Genomic DNA, 20,142 nt, shown 5'->3' with positions numbered 1-20,142 from the left:
GGAATTAGTTTTCTCCTTGACCACAGTAAATATACAATGATAAATAAATAACCAGACGCATAAATACTCGAAAGCACACAAACGTTTAGCAGCGTCGTGTGCAGCTATTATAATGAAGATTGTTGCAGGAAAATGCGCTACGATGGAAAAGATAGGAACAAGTATTTTAAAGAAGAAAATGGAAAATGCATAATTATCCTTTATCATTTTAAGTACCTATTTAATAAAGTAGAAACGCAAGAATTAAAACAAATTGTGAAAAATCGTTTATCCCCAGTAGTGCTGACAAGTGACAAATTGGAAGAAGAAGAAGAAGCTTCACAACAAGCATAAACAACAGTACAGCAACTACAGCTGTGCTTTACTTTAACCCTCGTTGATATTGTTATATACCGTCAAGTAAAAATCTTAAGGTTTGTGCTCATTGCTTTTTATTTATTAAGGTTGGCTTTTAATGTGTATGTTGTCTTATGAAAGCAAATCTTGTTTCTTGCCGCCAACGAGGCCTGGGCTAGGGTAGGCCAGTTAAATTTACCGGTAATTTACCTTAAGGTAGAGGAGTGACCTGGGCTAGAAGTAGAATAAGCCTAGTCTTTGAAATTATTATGTCCATTTTGCCAAGTGGTGTGTTTAGGTTACCACTCTATTGTACACCATGAATAACACCACCTATGTCTGGATTAGTCTTCGAATTCACCTCCATTTCCTTCCATTTTGCTATCCAACCTTTTTTGGTAAAGTTTTACATCGAGTTCCCTCCGGGGTCCCCCATTATTGGTGATATATATATATATATATATATATATATATATATATATATATATATATATATATATATATATATATATATATTTCTGAAACTATTAATTTCCGACATGAACGAATGTCATTTTCGAAGAGAACGAACCTTTTTCTAGAGAAAAAAAGTCGTTTTTTCCCTAGGTTACATTACCTTGTAATAAACTATTATAATACCCCTTTTTTAACTTAAATCGTCGAGTGCCACTGACCCCTGCATCTCCTTGGTGCTTAGTGGCCTCCCTGATACTATCCGAGTATCCCGTGGCCCAAAATTATAAATCCAGTAGGTAAAAATGCACAAGTTGCCAATAATTCCCAGTAGATAACGGAATGGTTTTTCTGGCATATTTTTTTCTGATGATGATTATTGGCTCAAATCCATAGTTGTGGAGTTAGGTATCGACTGTCTCAACTCCACAACAGATGAATTTCTGAGAAAAAAAAATCGTCAAATTCTTTCTAAACACATGGAAATATGCCAGGAAAATTAGTCTGTTATCCAATTTTACTGAGAAAACAATTACTCATGAAAGTGAAAACGCACCCTGAATGGAAAGAAGGAAATACTGAAAATAATTATCCAGGATATTCAAGAAAAAGAAGGAAGATGGTGGAAACAACCTGCAAAGTATTTGGAAGAATTAAGTTTAGGTATAAGACAAATAAGAAGAATGAACAAGGCAGAAATAAAAACGGAAACCAGAAAGTGGGATACTGAAAAGTGGAAAGAAGAAATAGAAAGTAAAGTGAGCCTAAAAATATATAGAACGTGGAAGAAAGAAATTAAAGAAGAGTTAATTTATGACAATACATTTGCTTCAGTGATATTTAGAGCAAGAACTAATACGTTAAAACTAAATATTGTAAATAGACACAATGGAGGGAATGTAAACTGTAATTTTTGTGAAAATGAGGAGGAAGATTTGATACATTTTTTGTTATTTTTTGCCAGGAATATAGAAAAGAAAGGAATAAAGTAATTGAGCTACAACAACCATACGAGGAAGACCCAAAGAAAATAGTAGGATTATTTTTATTTAGTGAAACAAATATAGAAAAGAAAAAAGAAGTATTAAACATAATGTGGAAGAAAAGACAAAACAGTACAAGAAGATAAGCGTTAGAGGCGCCGTTGTAAAGGCTATGCCTCACCCCGGAACCTGAACCTGAACCTGAACCATCGACAATGTTTACAAATTACGAAGTACTGACACAGAAGACATTGTACAAACACATGGGTCTTCGAGGACTTTGCCTTCAATGTTTTAGTATTTGATAAGTAGCTAACCTAACCTAGTAAGAAAGCAGGTCACCAACCTAACTGGGGCAAGGCCCCCCCCCCCCCCTTGCAGGTCACATGAGGCAACAATGAGCAACCTTGAGGTAGAGCTTTACCGGTAGCACACTGTTCGAACACTGTCAGATTGGAATTTGGCTTTAATTTTTAAGAATTATATAATTATTATTATGTCAGTATTTATTTGCGCCTGTGGTTCGTGGTATTCAAAAGAGTTTTTTTTAATGCTCTAACCGATTGTGCATAGTATTTTGAGCTATCGAACAATGGCAACTTATGCAGTAATATCATCCAATCCAACTAATGTTTGGACACTTCTGGTGGGCTGTTCTGTTTTGTGTGAATAGGCTATGCTCTACCTTTTATGCTCTTAAGTTAACAGTTGTGCAGCACAACCATAGATCTATGCTGGGGAAAATATCAAAGGAGGTATTAGGAATATATTCAGAGCCAAAGGCTGTGTTGATTGTACTTAGATCACAAGAATTTCAAGAATGAAGTAAGAAAATGTTAGTAAAAGCAAAATGTGTAAGATTTCCATGGACCATACAATTCTAACAGCTCACCCATACAAAAAATGTCATGCATCATAAAATGTTTGTCTTGGGGTATTTGTAGAACAGCACATACTCCCGCCAACTAGTTTTAGTAGATATAAATGGGGTGGTTGATTGCACGGTAACGTATGTAAAGTTCTGGTGTGGGGTTACTTTAGGTTACGCAATATCTCTTGGATTCAGTTAAATGAAATTGAACCTCACATCCACTATGCCTCAAGTGACCAGTGTCCACTGATCTACATATGCTCCTTTATCTCAAAATATGTTGTAGATATGACAGTATTAAAGTATATTTTGGGAAACTATTTTAGAGAAATCTGGTAAGAATTCAAACTTGCAGTAGTTCTGCACAGCATTTTTATCAAAGTAGGCCTAATTACCAGCACATTTCTATCAACCTCCCCTGATGCTCATATTGCTCTGTCCCCGAAACTGGCTCAATATTAACGTTAAGCCCCACCCCCAAAAAAAGTTCCTATACAAAACCTCGTCATCTCATAATAAGAGTACGCTTTTAGCTTGGCTGGAACTTCAGCAGTTAAGATTTATAACGAGGGTCGGTAGTTGTTGGCCAGTACACTGAGTAGCCACTTTCTTTTCAGCTGCCGGAGAATACAGACATACTGTACTTACTGTGGAGGCAATTGTCTGTTTTAATTTTTTGTGTGTTCCTTTAGTTTATGGTTAGCAGTTTGTTGTGTGCAAGGGAATTTAAGGAAGTAAAAAATTGTTGCAGTTTTCCCGATAACTATAGCAGACTAACAGTTTCTGTGTAACCTGTAGGTATACGTATTTTGTTTCTAATAACAACATAACTGTTGCTGTTAATATCATTGCTAGCGTGTTGTACTGATGACGATGGCATCGTAACTTATGAAGGAATGAAATGTCATTGCACGCCATCAGTGGAAGGAGAACTTCAAGTTACTCTTCACCTCTACTGCTCCTTTGTCTCTTTGTGCTAACAGCAGATCCTTGCATCATTGGGCTTGGAACACGCTGCTAGTCAGAAGAAATAAGGACGTCACTGTTCTTTTTCCTCTTTTTAGACTTTTAGTACATCAAGATTGATTGATAAAAGTTCTCTCCCCATAGGAGAGACATTGTTACCTAATCTTTCCCCGAGGATGAAGATAGAGACACCGAGAGTACACGGTAATTTACTCGCTCCCATTAGCAAGCTACTACGCAGAAACATGCTTCTAAGGGACCACCATCTCATTGGCTTGCAATTACTGTCATCTCTCCTTTTTGTGATCACATGCTCCTTGAGGAGAGCCATCTCATCTGATTGTACCCTTTAGAGCTCTATTATGCATTAGCATGCTACTATGTGCTTGTGTGCTCCTCAAAGAGCGCCACCTCATTTGTTAGTAATCGCACGCTTGTATAGGAACGCCATCCCACATGTTTGCAATCACTCACGCATACAACAGCGTTCCCTCTTATGTTTGCAATCACTCACGCATACAACAGCGTTCCCTCTTATGTTTGCAATCACTCACGCATACAACAACGTTCCCTCTTATGTTTGCAATCGCTTCCATCTCATATGCTCGTGATGGAATATATCAAAGGAAGCCCCACTTCACCTGCTCACGATCGAATGCGCGCCATTTCACCTGATCACAATCGTGCATGAACTTAATTGTTCACAAGGGCATGCCCCTACTGGAGTGCCACCTCACCTCTTCTCGCTAGTGCTGCCATTTATTGAATGTACAGTATAGCATTCAAATGCGTGAGCACACCCAAAGAGGGGAGGTGTCAGTGTACTTGTACTCATTCATTGATCTTCAAGTATTCACATACTGTAATTGTGGGCTCCTGTCTTATTTGCGAACCTGTTGGCAGGCGATCTTTTGATTTCGAGTACTACGCCACTTTCTCGATCCCCCACTTGACGCACTCTTCAGTTCTTGATGTCACACTTCATTGCGCTCAAGTGTGTTCTACTGCTGGCACGCGATCTCCAGATCAAGAATGCTTTACTGTTTGCACGTGCCTTTTTAGAAAGCTAACTCATTGTTCCCATACTAACAAACTCTGTTATTTATGTGGATATTCTTTCAGCGGCAGCCGGAGGTAGCATTAGACTTTAATTGCAAGGTGGCAACCCTGCTTAACTGCTTAGCAGGTAGCTAGGGTGTGGCTGGGCGGTACCCAGCTGCCTCTATACTGAATATACTCACACAGCAGTGAGAGGCGTCACTTTTTCTCTTGTCTCAGTAGAGATTGGATGTGTCCGCTCTCCTTCTGACTGTCATTGGACTTTTTTATTTTTGTTTTCTCTTTACAGGTTTGCGTGTTCTGCGATCGCCTTCACCATGCGAACGTGTCCAGGGCGAGAGGGTGTCGCGTGCGGGACCTTCATGTCGTCGTTAGAGACCGACCCACACTCTCTGGGTCCTACGTGCCGAGGGCATCGTTGCGAGCAGGTTTCGCCCTGCGCAGAGCGTAGGGAATGGTCTGCCTCCAAATGGGAGAAGTTTGGGCGGCATAGGAAAAAGAAGGCTAAGCACAATTGTTCTCCCTCAGGGGCGAGCGGTTCGCATTCTTCTTCGTCTCGCTCCCCCAAATCTCTCTCAAAAGCTCCTTTTCACTCATGCTCTCACGAGGGACGAGCGAGTAGGGGGGTAGATCGACGGCAGACAAAGCTCCCAGATCACCTCCACCCCGATCGCGTGCTGAAGGCCAAGCCCCTGCTGACTCTTATGTGGTGAACTTGCCCTTCACGCCAGTGAAGGACAAGGAAGTCATTATGAAGAAACAGAAAAGGCAGATACAGGCGTAACTCCACCTCACGCCGACATCATCCACCTAGGACGAGTAGGGACATAGGCTCGCCCAGGGTGATTATGATCCATCCCTTCAACCCTAGAGACATTGAGGTAGTGCCTCCCGATAAGGTTACGGATTTTTGTTCCTCTTCCAGAGAAGGAGCCTCCAGCTCCCACTGCCAAGGCTTTGTCTAAGTCCTTGAAGGCCTCACAGGTTCCCCCTCCCAAGACCGTGGAGGAATGCCCCATGCGTAGGGAATAGAAGGACTCCAAGACGAAACCGAAGAACGCCACGGCAAGGGAAGCTAAGGAGGCTGAGGTACAGACGTGGTCCCCAGTGGCGGGCCCATCCACGGTTTCATTTGACGACCCTGACCGGCTCTGTACGAGAGCCTGGAGGTGGATGACCCCTTAGACTTGGAGGATGAGAATCTTCCAAAAGCAGCCAGTCCGAATTATCATTTCAAACAGGAGAAAAAGGAATTGGAACATACCTTTTGACAGGTCCTCGCGTGTATGAGGGCCACTAACAGGCTATCTACTCTTGATTCCACCATCCAGAAAGGGAAGGAGATGGTGCTTGATGCTATCTTCGCAAATTCTTAATAATTCTTAATAATTTTCTTTTATATTTTTGAGTTTTTCGTTTTCACAAAAATCATCATTGATTGAAAAAAAAAACTTCTTGTGTGCATGTTGTTTAGTTATCTTTGCCTTTAGTTGGCTGGTTTTGAGTTGTCCTGGTGATGAAGTTATAATACTTCACATTTGCTTCATAACTACATGGAATTATGCCATTATGATGGCGAGTTAATTACATAGGACAAAAACAACTCTCATCATTTAGAAATGACTGTGTTATAGTCATTAAGGAATTTCATGTTATCAGTTCTAAAGAATATATCTGCAGGTGGCAATACTGGTTTTATCAGAAGCAAGACATTTGGACTTGTCAAAATTAATGTGAAAAGGACAGAAATGTTTGTCATTGTAAATTAGGGCATTGAATGAATCTTACCTGTACAGTGATGCCTCAGGATACGAAAGTAATCCGTTCAGGATACGGTTTCGTATCCTGAGTCGCGTTGTACATGTAAATAGCCTAATCCATTCCAAGCCTTACGAAAAGACACCTTTTCTTCCATAAACACGCTAAACTGTAGTAATAAACATGCAATGCAGCCATTTCTATCTTTCAATAATTAACCCAACCGTTAAAAACAGCCTAATCCATTCCAGAAACCACTATGAGATTATTTAATAATGTAGTTATAGCGTAGTTATGCCCCCCAAGCCCTAAGAAAACGGTCCGTTTTCTTTACTACTGTGTAAAAGTTACGGTACTGTATGTAAAGCATTTGGATCAGTGAAGGTGTATTGTTACCTGTACGTACACCTAAATTAAGGATTGATACCCTGAAAAAAAGGTTACAGTTAATTAGTGTAACAAAAAAGTTGAAACTTACCTTTTGATTGAGACGATGTGATAGCGAAGTCGCGGCAGAGGAGGATGGCATAAGGCAGAAAACGTAACAAGTGACAGACTATGTACAGTAATTTACGCACTTAACACATTAATACTTAATTTTCAATATTTAACTTAGCCAGTGATTATATAGCTGCAACTCTGTTGCTCGACAGACAACTCTACGGTAAAAACTCGCCAGCGATCGCTACACAGGTTGCGGGTGTGCCCAACAGCGCCATCTGTCGACCAGATACCCAGTTCTCAATGTAAACAAAGACTCAATTTTCTCTCTGTCGAGGTGTCGACAAGACGTACTTACTCGCTGTTGCTAAACTGGAGTTTTTTCACATCTAATTGGTGAAGTACTTTATTCTAGTTTTGAGCTTTCGCTGTGCAGGGTTTCTCTTCACACAAATCCTTGAACTCTTTTTGATAACGGATTCTTTGTTGATGACTTTTTGATAGTTTTTTGAATTTCCCTTTGACCAATTCAAAATGGCTGACCCTTCACAAGTCCCCTAATTTAGAAAGTGCAATGCTAGGGACTGTTCAAGGCGTCTTCCGAAGGCTTCTATCGACCCTCACACTGTTTGTTCCAATTGTCGGGATAAAACCTGTCAATTGGAAGATCGGTGTGAGGAGTGCGTTGGCCTTTCGGAATTCGATTTTATCGAATTTCAAAAGTATACACGTAGGCTAGAGAGAGATAGAGTTAGGAGAAGTTCTTCTCGTTCTATTGATATTTCCTCTCCTCATGCCCCACAACCTATTCCTTCCCCTGTAGTGGTTGCTCCTAACCCCCCTCCTGGCACTCAGGAACCATCGATGGCTGATATGATGCGTGCCATCCAGGCTCTGGGTGAGAGAGTTGAGTCCCTTGCTAGTGACCGTAATCAGCTCATGGCGGATGTGAAGGAGCTTAAGTGCAAAAGTGCAGTGGGAAGTGCTAAAGTGCCGAGTGATAGTGTTGTGGATAGTGTTGCGCTTGAGGGTTCGTCTGTTCGTGCCTGTCGTCCTCCTAGTCCGGGACCTCTTGCAAGCTCCCAAGTCCAGGGGAGAAGCAATGTCGTACGACAAATGGGTTCGAGAGGCTTTAATCAGCGAACAGACGTTCCCTCCGTGGTATCGGGCGTATCTACCCAAGATCGCTCCTACCTAACTAAGACGAGAGAGCCCATTTATACATCGTCTTCGGAAGGTATTTCTCGCAAGAAACCTTGGACCAAGGTCTCACGACCGTTAAAACGCAAGTCGGTCCCTTCAGCGCAAGTCCAACGGCCCGGTTGTAGCCACTGGGTCAGTTCGGACTCGCTGCCGTCATCCGATGACTGCTCACCGCCTAAGAGAGGCAAAGCGGTACCGCTTCAGACAGTAACACCGTCTGTCGCCGCACCTGCTCCCGTAGACCCTAAGTGGTCTCTACTGCAAGACATGCAGTCTAAACTGACGTCTCTAATGCAGGACTTTCGTGCGGAGAAGGTTGCTGCCGCACCAGCTAGTGCAGTACCTAGCCTACAACCTTCCACACGATCGGTTGTGCGTCCTGTGGACGCTGAGGTAACCTTCTCACGCACACCAGTTGAGAGAGTTCCTCCACCCATGCGTTCCAGTGTGATCTGCCAGCCGCATGTTGACGTTAAGCGACGTACGGAGGTTGCCGTTGACGTTCTGGTGGTTCAACAACCGTCAGAGTTGCTTTGTTTTGACGCGGTGCGTCAACCTCCGCAACCCAGTGTGGTTTCCACTGCGCACCCACATCAGTCCAGACAGTGTGGAGTAGACGCTGTGCGTCCCCGCGCTGCCATGGTTGTTGCCAGCTCACAGACTGGGCAGCAGTTCCATGACGTTGCGTCCGGCTCAGTCACGCATGCACCCGTGCGACCGGACTCAGCGAACCAGCCGTTACCCACTCCGTTGCCGTTTCCTCATCAGTTGTCGGATGAGGAACTTTCTGATGATGATGTTGCGGCACACATAGATGAACCACAATCAGATTTGGACGAGCCTAAGTCTACTCAACCCTCTTTGGACTTTAGAAAAGTTTTGGCCATTTTCAAAGAGCTGTTTCCGGACCAGTTTGTTTCTGTGGCTCCTCGTTCTCCGCCGTCAGAGTTTGTGTTAGGCATGCCGTCTACCACTCCTGCCTTTACTAGACTCGTCCTCGCACGCTCGTCCAAGAGAGCTTTGCGGGTGATAGGAAATGGTTGCAGTCCAAGAAGAGTTTAGGGAAGACAGCCTTTGCGTTTCCCCCTGCTAGACTCTCTTCTAGATCGAGCGTCTGGTATGCCACGGGAGAAGTTCTCGGCTTGGGAGTTCCTGCCTCTGCCCAGGGCGACTTCTCAAGTCTTGTAGACTCTCCCCGCCGCCTTGCCATGAGACGCTCAAAGATATGTTGGTCATCTTCGGACCTGGACCACCTTTTGAAAGGTATCTTTAGGGCCTTCGAAGTTTTTAACTTCTTAGACTGGTGTCTAGGAGCCCTAAGCAGAAAGATCTCTCCGACAGAGAAAGAGACTTCCTTGCTCATTATGTCCTGCATGGACAAGGCCGTACGTGATGGGTCTAATGAGCTTGCTGCATCATTTGTGTCCGGAGTCCTTAAAAAGCGTGAAAACCTATGCTCATTCCTTTCAGCTGGAGTTACACCGTGCCAGAGATCTGAGCTTCTCTTTGCTCCTCTTTCCAAGTGCCTTTTTCCAGAAGCCCTGATTAAGGAAATAGCCGCTTCATTGGTGCAGAAGGACACTCACGATCTTGTTGCATCCTCCGCTCGCAAAGCTCCCCCTTTGCCTACCTTGTCAGCTAGACCAAGGATGGACACTCCAGCGTCCCGTTTTATTCTGCCCTTTCGTGGCAGAGCCTCCAGCAGAGGAGGTGCTCGTGCCGAAGGGAAACGAGGAAAGAAGAAAGGATCCAAGTCCTATAAGGGCAGAGTCTGACTGCCCGCATCTTCAGACAGCAGTGGGAGCCAGACTCAAGAACTTCTGGCAGACCTGGGAGAAGAGAGGCGCAGATGCACAATCTGTGAAGTTGCTCAGAGAGGGGTACAAGATACCTTATGTACGGAAACCCCCTCTAGCAACGTCTCCCATCGATCTCTCCCAGGTACAGAGAGGAAGACAAGAGACGAGCCTTGAAACGGGAAGTGTCTCTTTTACTAGAGAAGGGAGCGGTGGTCAAAGTCTCGGACCTTCAATCTCCGGGATTCTACAACCGACTCTTCTTGGTGTCAAAGAAGACAGGAGGGTGGAGGCCGGTGCTAGACGTCAGTGCTCTGAATGTCTTTGTCACAAAGCAGACGTTCTCCATGGAGACCTCAAAGTCAGTCTTAGCAGCGGTCAGAAGGGAAGACTGGATGGTCTCTTTAGACCTAAGGGACGCCTACTTCCACGTCCCCATCCACCCGGACTCCCAACCTTTTCTGAGATTCGTTTTCGAAAAGGTTGTCTACCAGTTTCAAGCCCTGTGCTTTGGCCTAAGCACAGCTCCTCTTGTGTTTACGAGGCTGATGAGGAATGTAGCCAAATTCCTTCATTTATCGGACATCCGAGCCTCCCTCTATTTGGACGACTGGCTTCTCAGAGCTTCTTCCAGTCGTCGCTGTCTGAAGGATCTAAAGTGGACTCTAGATCTGACCAAGGAATTGGGTCTCCTTGTCAATATGGAAAAGTCACAACTGGTCCCATCCCAAACTATTGTGTATTTAGGGATGGAGATTCACAGTCTAGCTTTTCGGGCTTTTCCGTCGGCCCCCAGAATAAGCCAAGCCCAGTTATGCATCCAGAACATGCTGAAGAAGGAACAATGCTCAGTCAGGAAGTGGATGAGTCTGGTAGGGACGCTATCATCCCTGGAACAATTTGTGTCATTAGGAAGACTACACCTCCGTCCTCTTCAATACCATCTAGCTTTTCACTGGAAAAAGGACAAGACGCTAGAAGCGGTCTCGATCCCCATTTCCGAAAAGATGAAGTCTTGCCTGACTTGGTGGAAGGACAGTATCAACCTAAGAGAGGGTCTTCCCCTGGCTGTTCAGACTCCCAACCACGTTCTCTTCTCGGACGCAGGCTGGGGCGCGACATTAGACGGTCGGGAATGTTCGGGACTGTGGAACTCGAGTCAAAGGATCATGCATATCAACTGCAAGGAGCTGCTGGCAGTACATCTGGCCTTGAAAAGCTTCAGGTCTCTCCTTCGAGGCAAAGTGGTGGAAGTGAACTCGGACAACACCACGGCCTTGGCGTACATCTCCAAGCAAGGAGGGACCCACTCACTGACGTTGTACGAGATCGCAAGGGATCTGCTCATCTGGTCAAAAGGTCAAAACATATCACTAGTAACGAGGTTCATCCAAGGCAACTTGAATGTCATGGCAGATTGTCTCAGTCGGAAAGGGCAAGTAATTCCAATGGAATGGACCCTCCACAAGGATGTATGCAAGAGACTTTGGGCCACTTGGGGCCAACCAACCATAGATCTCTTTGCAACCTCGATGACCAAGAGGCTCCCAATATATTGCTCACCAGTCCCGGACCCAGCAGCAATACATATAGATGCCTTTCTCCTAGATTGGTCGCATCTAGATCTATACGCATTCCCACCGTTCAAGATTGTCAACAAGGTACTGCAGAAGTTCGCCTCTCACGAAGGGACAAGGTTGACGCTAGTTGCTCCCCTCTGGCCCGCGAGAGAATGGTTCACCGAGGTACTTCGATGGCTAGTAGACGTCCCAGAAGTCTTCCTCTAAGGGTGGACCTTCTACGTCAGCCACACGTAAAGAAGGTACACCAAAGCCTCCACGCTCTTCGTCTGACTGCCTTCAGACTATCGAAAGACTCTCGAGAGCTAGAGGCTTTTCGAAGGAGGCAGCCAGTGCGATTGCTAGAGCAAGGAGAACATCCACCCTTAGAGTCTACCAATCGAAGTGGGAAGTCTTCCGAAACTGGTGCAAGTCAGTATCTGTATCCTCGACCAGTACCTCTGTAGCTCAAATAGCTGACTTTCTCTTATACCTGAGAAAAGGACGATCACTTTCAGCTCCCACTATCAAGGGCTACAGAAGCATTTGGCATCGGTCTTCCGGCATAGAGGCTTAGATCTTTCCAATAATAAAGATCTTCAGGACCTCCTTAAGTCTTTTGAGACCACGAAGGAGCATCGTTTGGTTACACCTGGTTGGAATTTAGACGTGGTACTAAGATTCCTCATGTCAGACAGGTTTGAGCCGCTACAATCAGCCTCCCTGAAAGATCTCACCTTAAAGACACTTTTCCTGGTATGCTTAGCCACAGCTAAAAGAGTCAGTGAGATTCATGCCTTCAGCAAGAACATCGGATTTTCGTCAGAAAAAGCTACATGTTCGCTACAACTTGGTTTTCTAGCCAAAAATGAGCTGCCTTCTCGACCTTGGCCGAAATCGTTCGATATTCCCAGCTTATCGAATATGGTAGGCAATGAACTAGAAAGAGTCTTATGCCCTGTGAGAGCTCTTAAGTTCTATTTAAAGCGAACTAAACCTTTACGAGGCCAATCTGAAGCTTTATGGTGTTCAGTTAAGAAACCATCTTTGCCTATGTCAAAGAATGCTTTATCCTACTTTATCAGACTGTTAATACGAGAAGCTCATTCACACCTGAGTGAGGAAGACCAAGCATTGCTTAAGGTGAGGACACACGAAGTTAGAGCTGTCGCAACTTCCGTGGCCTTTAAGCAAAATATATCTCTGCGAAGTATAATGGACGCAACCTATTGGAGAAGCAAGTCAGTGTTCGCGTCTTTTTATCTAAAGGATGTCCAGTCTCTTTACGAGGACTGCTACACACTGGGACCATTCGTAGCAGCGAGTGCAGTAGTGGGTGAGGGCTCAACCACTACAATTCCCTAATTCCATACCCTTTTAATCTTTCTCTTGAAATGTTTTTATTGTTTTTTGGGTTGTCCGGAAGGCTAAGAAGCCTTTCGCATCCTGGTTGATTTGGCGGGTGGTCAAAGTCATTTCTTGAGAGCGCCTAGATTAGGGGTTTTGATGAGGTCCTGTTGTATGGGTTGCAACCCTTGATACTTCAGATCCTAGGAGTCGATCAGCATCCTAAGAGGATCGCGAGGCTCCGTAAGGAAGACGTACTTAAAAGGCAGAGTAATTGTTCAAGTCGACTTCCTTACCAGGTACCTATTTATTTTGTTTTTGTTATTTTGATAACTTCTAAAATGAAATAAAAACTCTTCGCTCATAAAAGTGTAAACATATATTGCTGGTCTCTACCAACCCCCCTGGGTGTGAATCAGCTATATAATCACCGGCTAAGTTAAATATTGAAAAATGTTATTTTGATTATAAAATAAATTTTTGAATATACTTACCCGGTGATTATAAATTAAATGACCTTCCCTTCCTCCCCAATAGAGACGCAGTGGGACGAGGAGAAAATTGAGTCTTTGTTTACATTGAGAACTGGGTATCTGGTCGACAGATGGCGCTGTTGGGCACACCCGCAACCTGTGTAGCGATCGCTGGCGAGTTTTTACCGTAGAGTTGTCTGTCGAGCAACAGAGTTGCAGCTATATAATCACCGGGTAAGTATATTCAAAAATTTATTTTATAATCAAAATAACATACTTTACGAAATAAAAAAATGGCAGAAATAATTAACACTTAACATTACGTATGGAAAACTATAAAATGAAAGAAAAAATTACTTTAACACTTAACGGTAACATAAAACTTAAAATTGAATTTTTTTTTGCTTTTTTATAACTTTACGTTTTTCATATTTTCTAAATCTCTTCTACTTCTTCATCACTTTCTTTTTTATGTTTCTTTTCTTTACTTTCACCTTCTAATTCTTCATCACTTCCTCTTTTCTGTTTCTTTTCTTCACTTTCACCTTCGTCTTGGCCTACTAATACCGCTGGCCTCTTTAATAAGAAACTATCCATTGAAGCTTGTTTCTGCCTACTTTTCAACACATTTCTAAAATGCGTTAGGCAAACGTCATTGCAGTGTTGAAGCGCACGGTTGGTATAAACTTTTTCTGGATGTTCCTTTTCGACGTAGTCTGCCATTTTATGGAAACATGCGAGAATTTCCTTAATGTCTGCCGTTTTCAAAGGTGTAACATCCTCCTCATCACCGCTAGAGAACTGCTCTTAAACAGCACTCACTTGCATCGTCTCCAACTCCTTCAGGTCGTCCGTCATCAACTCCTCGTGGTGCTCCTCGATAAGTTCATCTATATCCTCGGCGCTAACTTCCAGCCTCATAGACGTACCAAGATGTACGATGTCAGCCACCTCAGACTCCTGAATGGGTTCAGGATCGTCAACGATCTCGGCTTCGCCTCCAGGCTTCCCGAACCCCTCGAAGTCTCGTGCAGAGACAGCATCAGGCCACAGCTTCCTCCAAGATGAGTTCAGGGTACTCCTCGAAACTTCCTGCCAATCGAGATCGACGAGTTTGAGGCATATCACGATATGAAAGTGATCTTTCCAGAATTCACGCAGAGTGAGGTTTGTACTCTCTGTGACTTGGAAACATCTCTGGAAGAGATGCTTCGTGTACAATTTTTTAATATTTGAAATAACTTGCTGGTCCATGGGCTGGAGGAGAGGGGTGGTGTTAGGCAGTAGATATAGGACCTTTATGAAGGAATACTCGGCCAGAAGATATTCCTCGAGGCCAGGAGGGTGAGCTGGAGCATTGTCCAACACCAGCAGACATTTCTTAGGGAGGCGGTTTTCTTCCAAATATTTTCGGACAGTCGGACCGAAGCAGACATTCACCCAATCAATGAAAAGTTGCCTCGTTACCCAGGCTTCAGCATTCGCCCTCCACATCTCGGGAAGGTTCTCCTTGATGACTTTGTGGGCTTTGAAAGCTCGGGGATTTTCTGAATGGTACACCAGCAGGGGCTTTATCTTGCAGTCCCCACTGGCGTTTGCACAAAAAGCAAGGGTAAGCCTGTCTTTCATAGGCTTATGTCCGGGTAGCCTCTTCTCCTCCGCCGTGATGAACGTCCGACGAGGCATTTTCTTCCAAAAAAGTCGAGGCATTTTCTTCCAAAAAAGTCCAGTTTCGTCGCAATTGAAAACTTGCTGCGAACTGTAGCCTTCCTGCAGAGTCAACTCGTCGAACGTTTTAACAAAGGCTTCGGCGGCCTTCGTGTCCGAGCTGGCTGCCTCCCCATGCCGTACCACCGAATGAATGCCAGTCTTTTTCTTGAATTTCTCAAACCACCCCCGAGAAGCCTTGAACTCTGGGGGTTCCTGCTGGGATGTTCCTTCTCCTGCCCCTTCTTCGGCCTGAGAACGCACGAGATCACCGAAAATGGCGGAGGCCTTCTGGCAAATTGTAGTCTCAGTGATGGTGTCTCCTGAGATCTCTTTGTCTTTGATCCACACAAGAAGCAGCCTCTCCATCTCGTCATGCACGTGGGTTCTCTTATTGGAGAAAATAGTGACGCCCTTAGAAGGTGCCCCTGCTTTGATGGCCGCCTTCTGCTTCAGGATGGTGCCTATCGTAGATGGATTCTGGCCATACTCCCCTTGGCGATCGCACTTAAACGCATGCCAGACTCGTACTTTTTTACGATTTCAAGTTTTGTCTCCATCGAGAGCATCGTCGTCTTCTTCTTTCCTTCGGCAACATTCTTGGGAACCATGGCTACAGTAATACGTAATATAATACACTACGTATGCTATATACAGTACTATGTATAGTAAACACTAATACAGTACAGTGCACAGTAACGAATGTTTAATAACGATAACACGTGGCGTACGAATGTACTGTTTATTAACTCTATGTCAAACAAGCTAAATCACACAATGTCTGTTAACGATACCGCGGTCGGAACGAAAAGAGAGAGAGAGAGATGAACGCCCGCGCGTAAGCAAGCTGGGATAGTTGCCGACCAATAGGAAAGCAGGATCTTATGGCGTCAGCTAGCATCTGAGTAGGGAGATAACCAATGGGTGAGCGGGAGGCTGTAAGTGAATCTACCCAAGTTCAAAGTCTGGCGGCGCGCGCTTTTTAAAATTACTCTCGGCGAAGAGTTGGGATCTCGTAAGGTTTTCGTATCCTGAAATTTTATTCGTATACTGGGGCATAAAAATCTTTGAATCACTATTCGTATCCTGAATTTTTCGTAAGCAGAAACTTTCGTATCCAGAGGTATCACTGTATTTAGTATTTTTTTTTTTAGATCAACGGCAAATTTTGAACAGCACAATGAAGACATACTTTATCAATCAATTAATTACCTAAAACACAAATAGATGACAACTGAATTCTTGTAGTTAGGGATACATTTAGTTGATTTCATGAATTGTGAAGCATGGTTACTCTTGTCAGTATCAGAAGTCGGAAAGACTTTTGTAAGCAGCCTACAATGCCAAGTATTTTATAGTCAGAAGATCTTACTGAGTATTAGTGTATCACCCTGTATTTCAATATTTTATTGGTTCCTAAAAGAATACTTTATCAGTTACGAAAGTTTGATATTTTGCTTTTCCCTCATCTAAGGATGTCAAGCTTTTTAGAAACCTGATAATTCAAGGGCAGAAGTCTTCTTCTAATAAGTTTTTTGAAGCTTTGACTCCTTGAGATGATTCACATCATTTTATTTTATAAAATTGATTGAAACTTCACCTGTGAGACTTCTCTTTTTTTCTTGAGTTCTGCCTCAATTTTTCTGTTCAACACATTATCAACTTGTCTCAGTTAACTACGTGTTAATGCAAACCTCAGTCAGTCCCCAGAAAATTATCAGTTAGAAACCTAGAATGTAGTTATTAATTGCTTCCCACTTAACCAACTGGTATTTTCTAATATAATGGTTTGTACTTTATATACCATGTACTGTATAAGAATTTCATAATCATTCTCACTGATAGTCTTGAAATATTTTCCTCTGCAGGTGTAGCCAGAAAGTTAAAGGATATCTGTGTAGAGAGTGAGTAGTTCTTAGCTGATTCTTTCAATTTAAGCTAGATAACCAGTTCTTACAAGTAATTTAGAATTTAGGGCTTTGACTGATTTTCTTACCACAATGTATAAAAGGCATTTTCAATGCTATGGTTTGTATGTTTGAACCATTGAGATTATGTTAAGATTAATATTAATGAGAATTAATTGTGATTTTTTTTTTCTTTTACAGTCACAATGCCTTCAGCTGCAGATGATGTTCAACGACATTCTGTCCACACCTTAGTGTTTCGATCCTTAAAACGAACTCATGATATGTTTTTGTGTGATCAAGGAGCATTGCCTCCAATGGACGAGTCCTTAGAACTACTTCGTCGATCAGTAAAATCACGTGACCAGTATGGTCCAGTTCTAAAAATTGTTGCACAAAACAAACGTAAAGCACCAATTCCAAAAAATATTGAAATGGAAAGTGAAAGTCTGTCTTTGCCCAGTTCTACCAATGAGATTACTCCAGGAGCACTCGCAATTGCACCTACATCAGGACCTATAGTGCCTCCCATTCCAACTCCTCCTCCTCCACAGAGCACAGCACTCGTTGCATCTGTTCCAAGTGCTAGCGCTAGTGCAAGTGCTAGTGTTGGTCAGCAGAGTCTTGTACCACGCCGTGCACCCACATTACCCAGACCAAAGTGGCATGCTCCTTGGAAACTTGGCAGGGTGATTTCTGGTCATCTGGGATGGGTTAGGTGTGTTGCTGTTGAACCAGCGAATGAATGGTTTGCAACAGGGTCTAATGACAGAGTCATCAAGATCTGGGATTTGGCTTCTGGTCAGTTGAAATTATCTTTAACTGGACACGTGTCAGCTGTTAGGGGTTTAGCTGTATCCCCACGGCACCCATATTTGTTTTCTTGTGGAGAAGATAAACAAGTCAAATGTTGGGATCTGGAGTATAACAAGGTAAGTTTTAGAATACTGTTATGTACTGTATTTGGTTTAATGTAACACAGTCATGATTTGTTTTTATAGATATTGTTTGCAAGTAAAAGCAGTAACCAAATACTTGAAGAAAGCACAGTAGGGGATAGGCAAGGCCTTCCTAGGTAAGAAATGCTTCAATTATTTTACTGCTATGGGTTTCAATCTTTCCCTTAACCTGATGTTACTTCCACTTTTCTATTTTCATGGAGGGTTTGCTTTTACCATCTTATTTTCATGGAATTAATGGTAATTCATTCTTATTTCTCATGAAGGGCATATTTTCTTTAATTATTTTCAAAATATCTCTTTTATATTTTATACATATAAGTTCTTGGAACACCAGAAACTGAATGCGTAGTACAGAACTGTATATCTAACAATGCTCACTTTAATACGCATAGATAATATATGAAATACTTTAAATGGTTTTACAAACAGTCTTTGAGCCTTATACATAGATTTTGCTGTCAGATAATTGGTTTGCCAAGTTGTGGGTGCATATACTGTACAGTACAATATATGTACTGTATTAGAAAACTTGAAATATAAGGTCGGTGAAACTTGCCAGTAGACCAAATGCTCAATGGGCCTTCCCTCGATTATTCAAGGGAATTTATTGGAGACTGTTCCATGAGGTTAGTTTCTAATTGAAAATACTGAAACTAGGAAGATAATATTTCCCTTATACTCTTTATTTATCTGCTATAGAATAACATATCAATTCATTTTGAAATAACCACTGATTTTAATAGTTCAGCTTTTATATTTTTTATTTAAAAAACATGACTATAGTTGTAGATAGAGATAAAGGCTTCATATTTGACAAGTTCAGTGCAGCATGTTGAAATGTAATTGGTTGTTTTACATGTGCAACTGTTTTATTGTATTTCCTTCCTCAATGCTACAGACAAATTTCCACAGGCTGTTCTAAAGGTTATTAATATACTTTTGTTGTTCAATAGAGTCACTTGTTATCTTTATTTTTTTTATTGATATTTGTTCCAACACTGACTACAAACCCTTTCGCTCCTTATAGGGCATATACGTTTGGTGAAGTTGGAAACTAATCATAAGGCTTTAACGAGGTACATGGTTGGTGGTTAGCGTCACTTTTGCTTTTGGCTCGGAGGATTGTAGACGTGCTGTCTCTCTCCTGTTAACAAACTGTCTTTGACTTTTCAATTCTTGGGTTTCATGGATCTCACCATGCGGGCTGGTCCTAGTTGTGAAGGTGCCAATGCATGATGGCTACTGAGATTGAACCAAATTCCTTTTGCCCTGCTTGCAGAGGTCACTCTTGCTCGCAGGACTCCTCTTGTATCGAGTGTCAGGAGTAGCCATCCTCCCAGTGGGTGAGGTTCGGTAGACGATGGAGAAAGAAGCCGAAAGGGATTCTTCTCCTTTGGGGTTTTCCTCAAAAGTGAAGAAGTCCTGACTTTTTTCTCTGTCAGTGTGATCCCTCCTCTGACTTTGCTCGCTCTTTCTCCTCCCGAGGACAATCGAATGAGAGTGATTGCTGCTTAACCCCTGGACAACTCTTAGGTGCGGACACCGTCGCTTCCCTTAGTGAAGCAACAGCTGCCGCCTCTGGGGGAGTGTCTCCCGTTGCAGTTTGCGGCAACTCTTGCCCTCCTTTGGGCTCTTGGATCTCCTTGCCAAGGAATGGTTTTCGAGGGTACTACAGTTAAGGGCACAGCATGAATGCAGACCTGCATCCCTTGTGATTAACTGCAGTCTTCTTTTATGAGAAAATGAAGGTAATACATCAACAGAGCTTCTCATGCCTTTAGCTGCAGCACTCTCTGCATCTGCTCTCTTTGTTCCTACAGCTCTGGCTTAGAAACGAGAGCAGTTGCAACTGGCATTCCTTGGAGTTATCCGTTTGAGATTTCTCTCGTGCCTTCTAACGCTGGAGTACGAGGGTAACATAAAGCTGACTTAGGTTAGTCTTCTAAGCTCATTGATTATATGAACAGCCCTCAGAGGGAGCTTGCTCTGCTGAAGGCTTGTTGTGTTTGAAGCATTGAGCTTCTCCTCCCTGTTTAAAGTGCCTCTCTCATTGGCAAGTGACGCCCTCCTCTCCTGTGAAGTTACCCCCTTTGGGGTTCAAAGCAAGAACTCGATTCATCGGGCCTTGTTCCAGCTCTTCTGGGCTCCCAGATGGTTAAGCCTGATGACCTTTTGCGGCCGCTGCTCATCGGGCCCTCGGTGTACGAGTTTTATGAGCCATAATCCTTCAAAGTTATTGCCTCAAAGCATGATGCCTGTTGATTGCTTGAGCTCTGCCTCTCCCATTTTGTCCCCAGGTGCTCAAGAAGTTTCTTGAGCAA

At 43.2% G+C, this 20,142-nt stretch overlaps 1 protein-coding gene across 3 annotated transcripts in view; it reads left to right on the top strand.

Annotated features, from left to right (window-relative positions):
- Positions 1 to 279: 279 nt before the first annotated feature.
- The window catches only part of LOC137634540 (pleiotropic regulator 1-like), a 78,857-nt gene continuing 58,994 nt past the window's right edge, over positions 280 to 20,142 (top strand). For all 3 annotated transcript variants that reach the window (XR_011042525.1, XR_011042526.1, XM_068366992.1), the window contains exons 1-2: positions 280 to 413; positions 17,061 to 17,791. Coding sequence is in view for 1 of the 3 variants with exons in the window: in XM_068366992.1 (XP_068223093.1) it covers positions 17,066 to 17,791 (726 nt within the window). In the remaining 2 variants the exon portion in view is untranslated. The remainder of the gene's footprint in view (positions 414 to 17,060; positions 17,792 to 20,142) is intronic.

This window comes from Palaemon carinicauda, chromosome 44 (genome assembly GCF_036898095.1).
Source record: "Palaemon carinicauda isolate YSFRI2023 chromosome 44, ASM3689809v2, whole genome shotgun sequence".
Lineage (NCBI taxonomy): Eukaryota > Metazoa > Arthropoda > Malacostraca > Decapoda > Palaemonidae > Palaemon > Palaemon carinicauda.
This window is presented reverse-complemented; position numbering and strand designations above follow the sequence as displayed.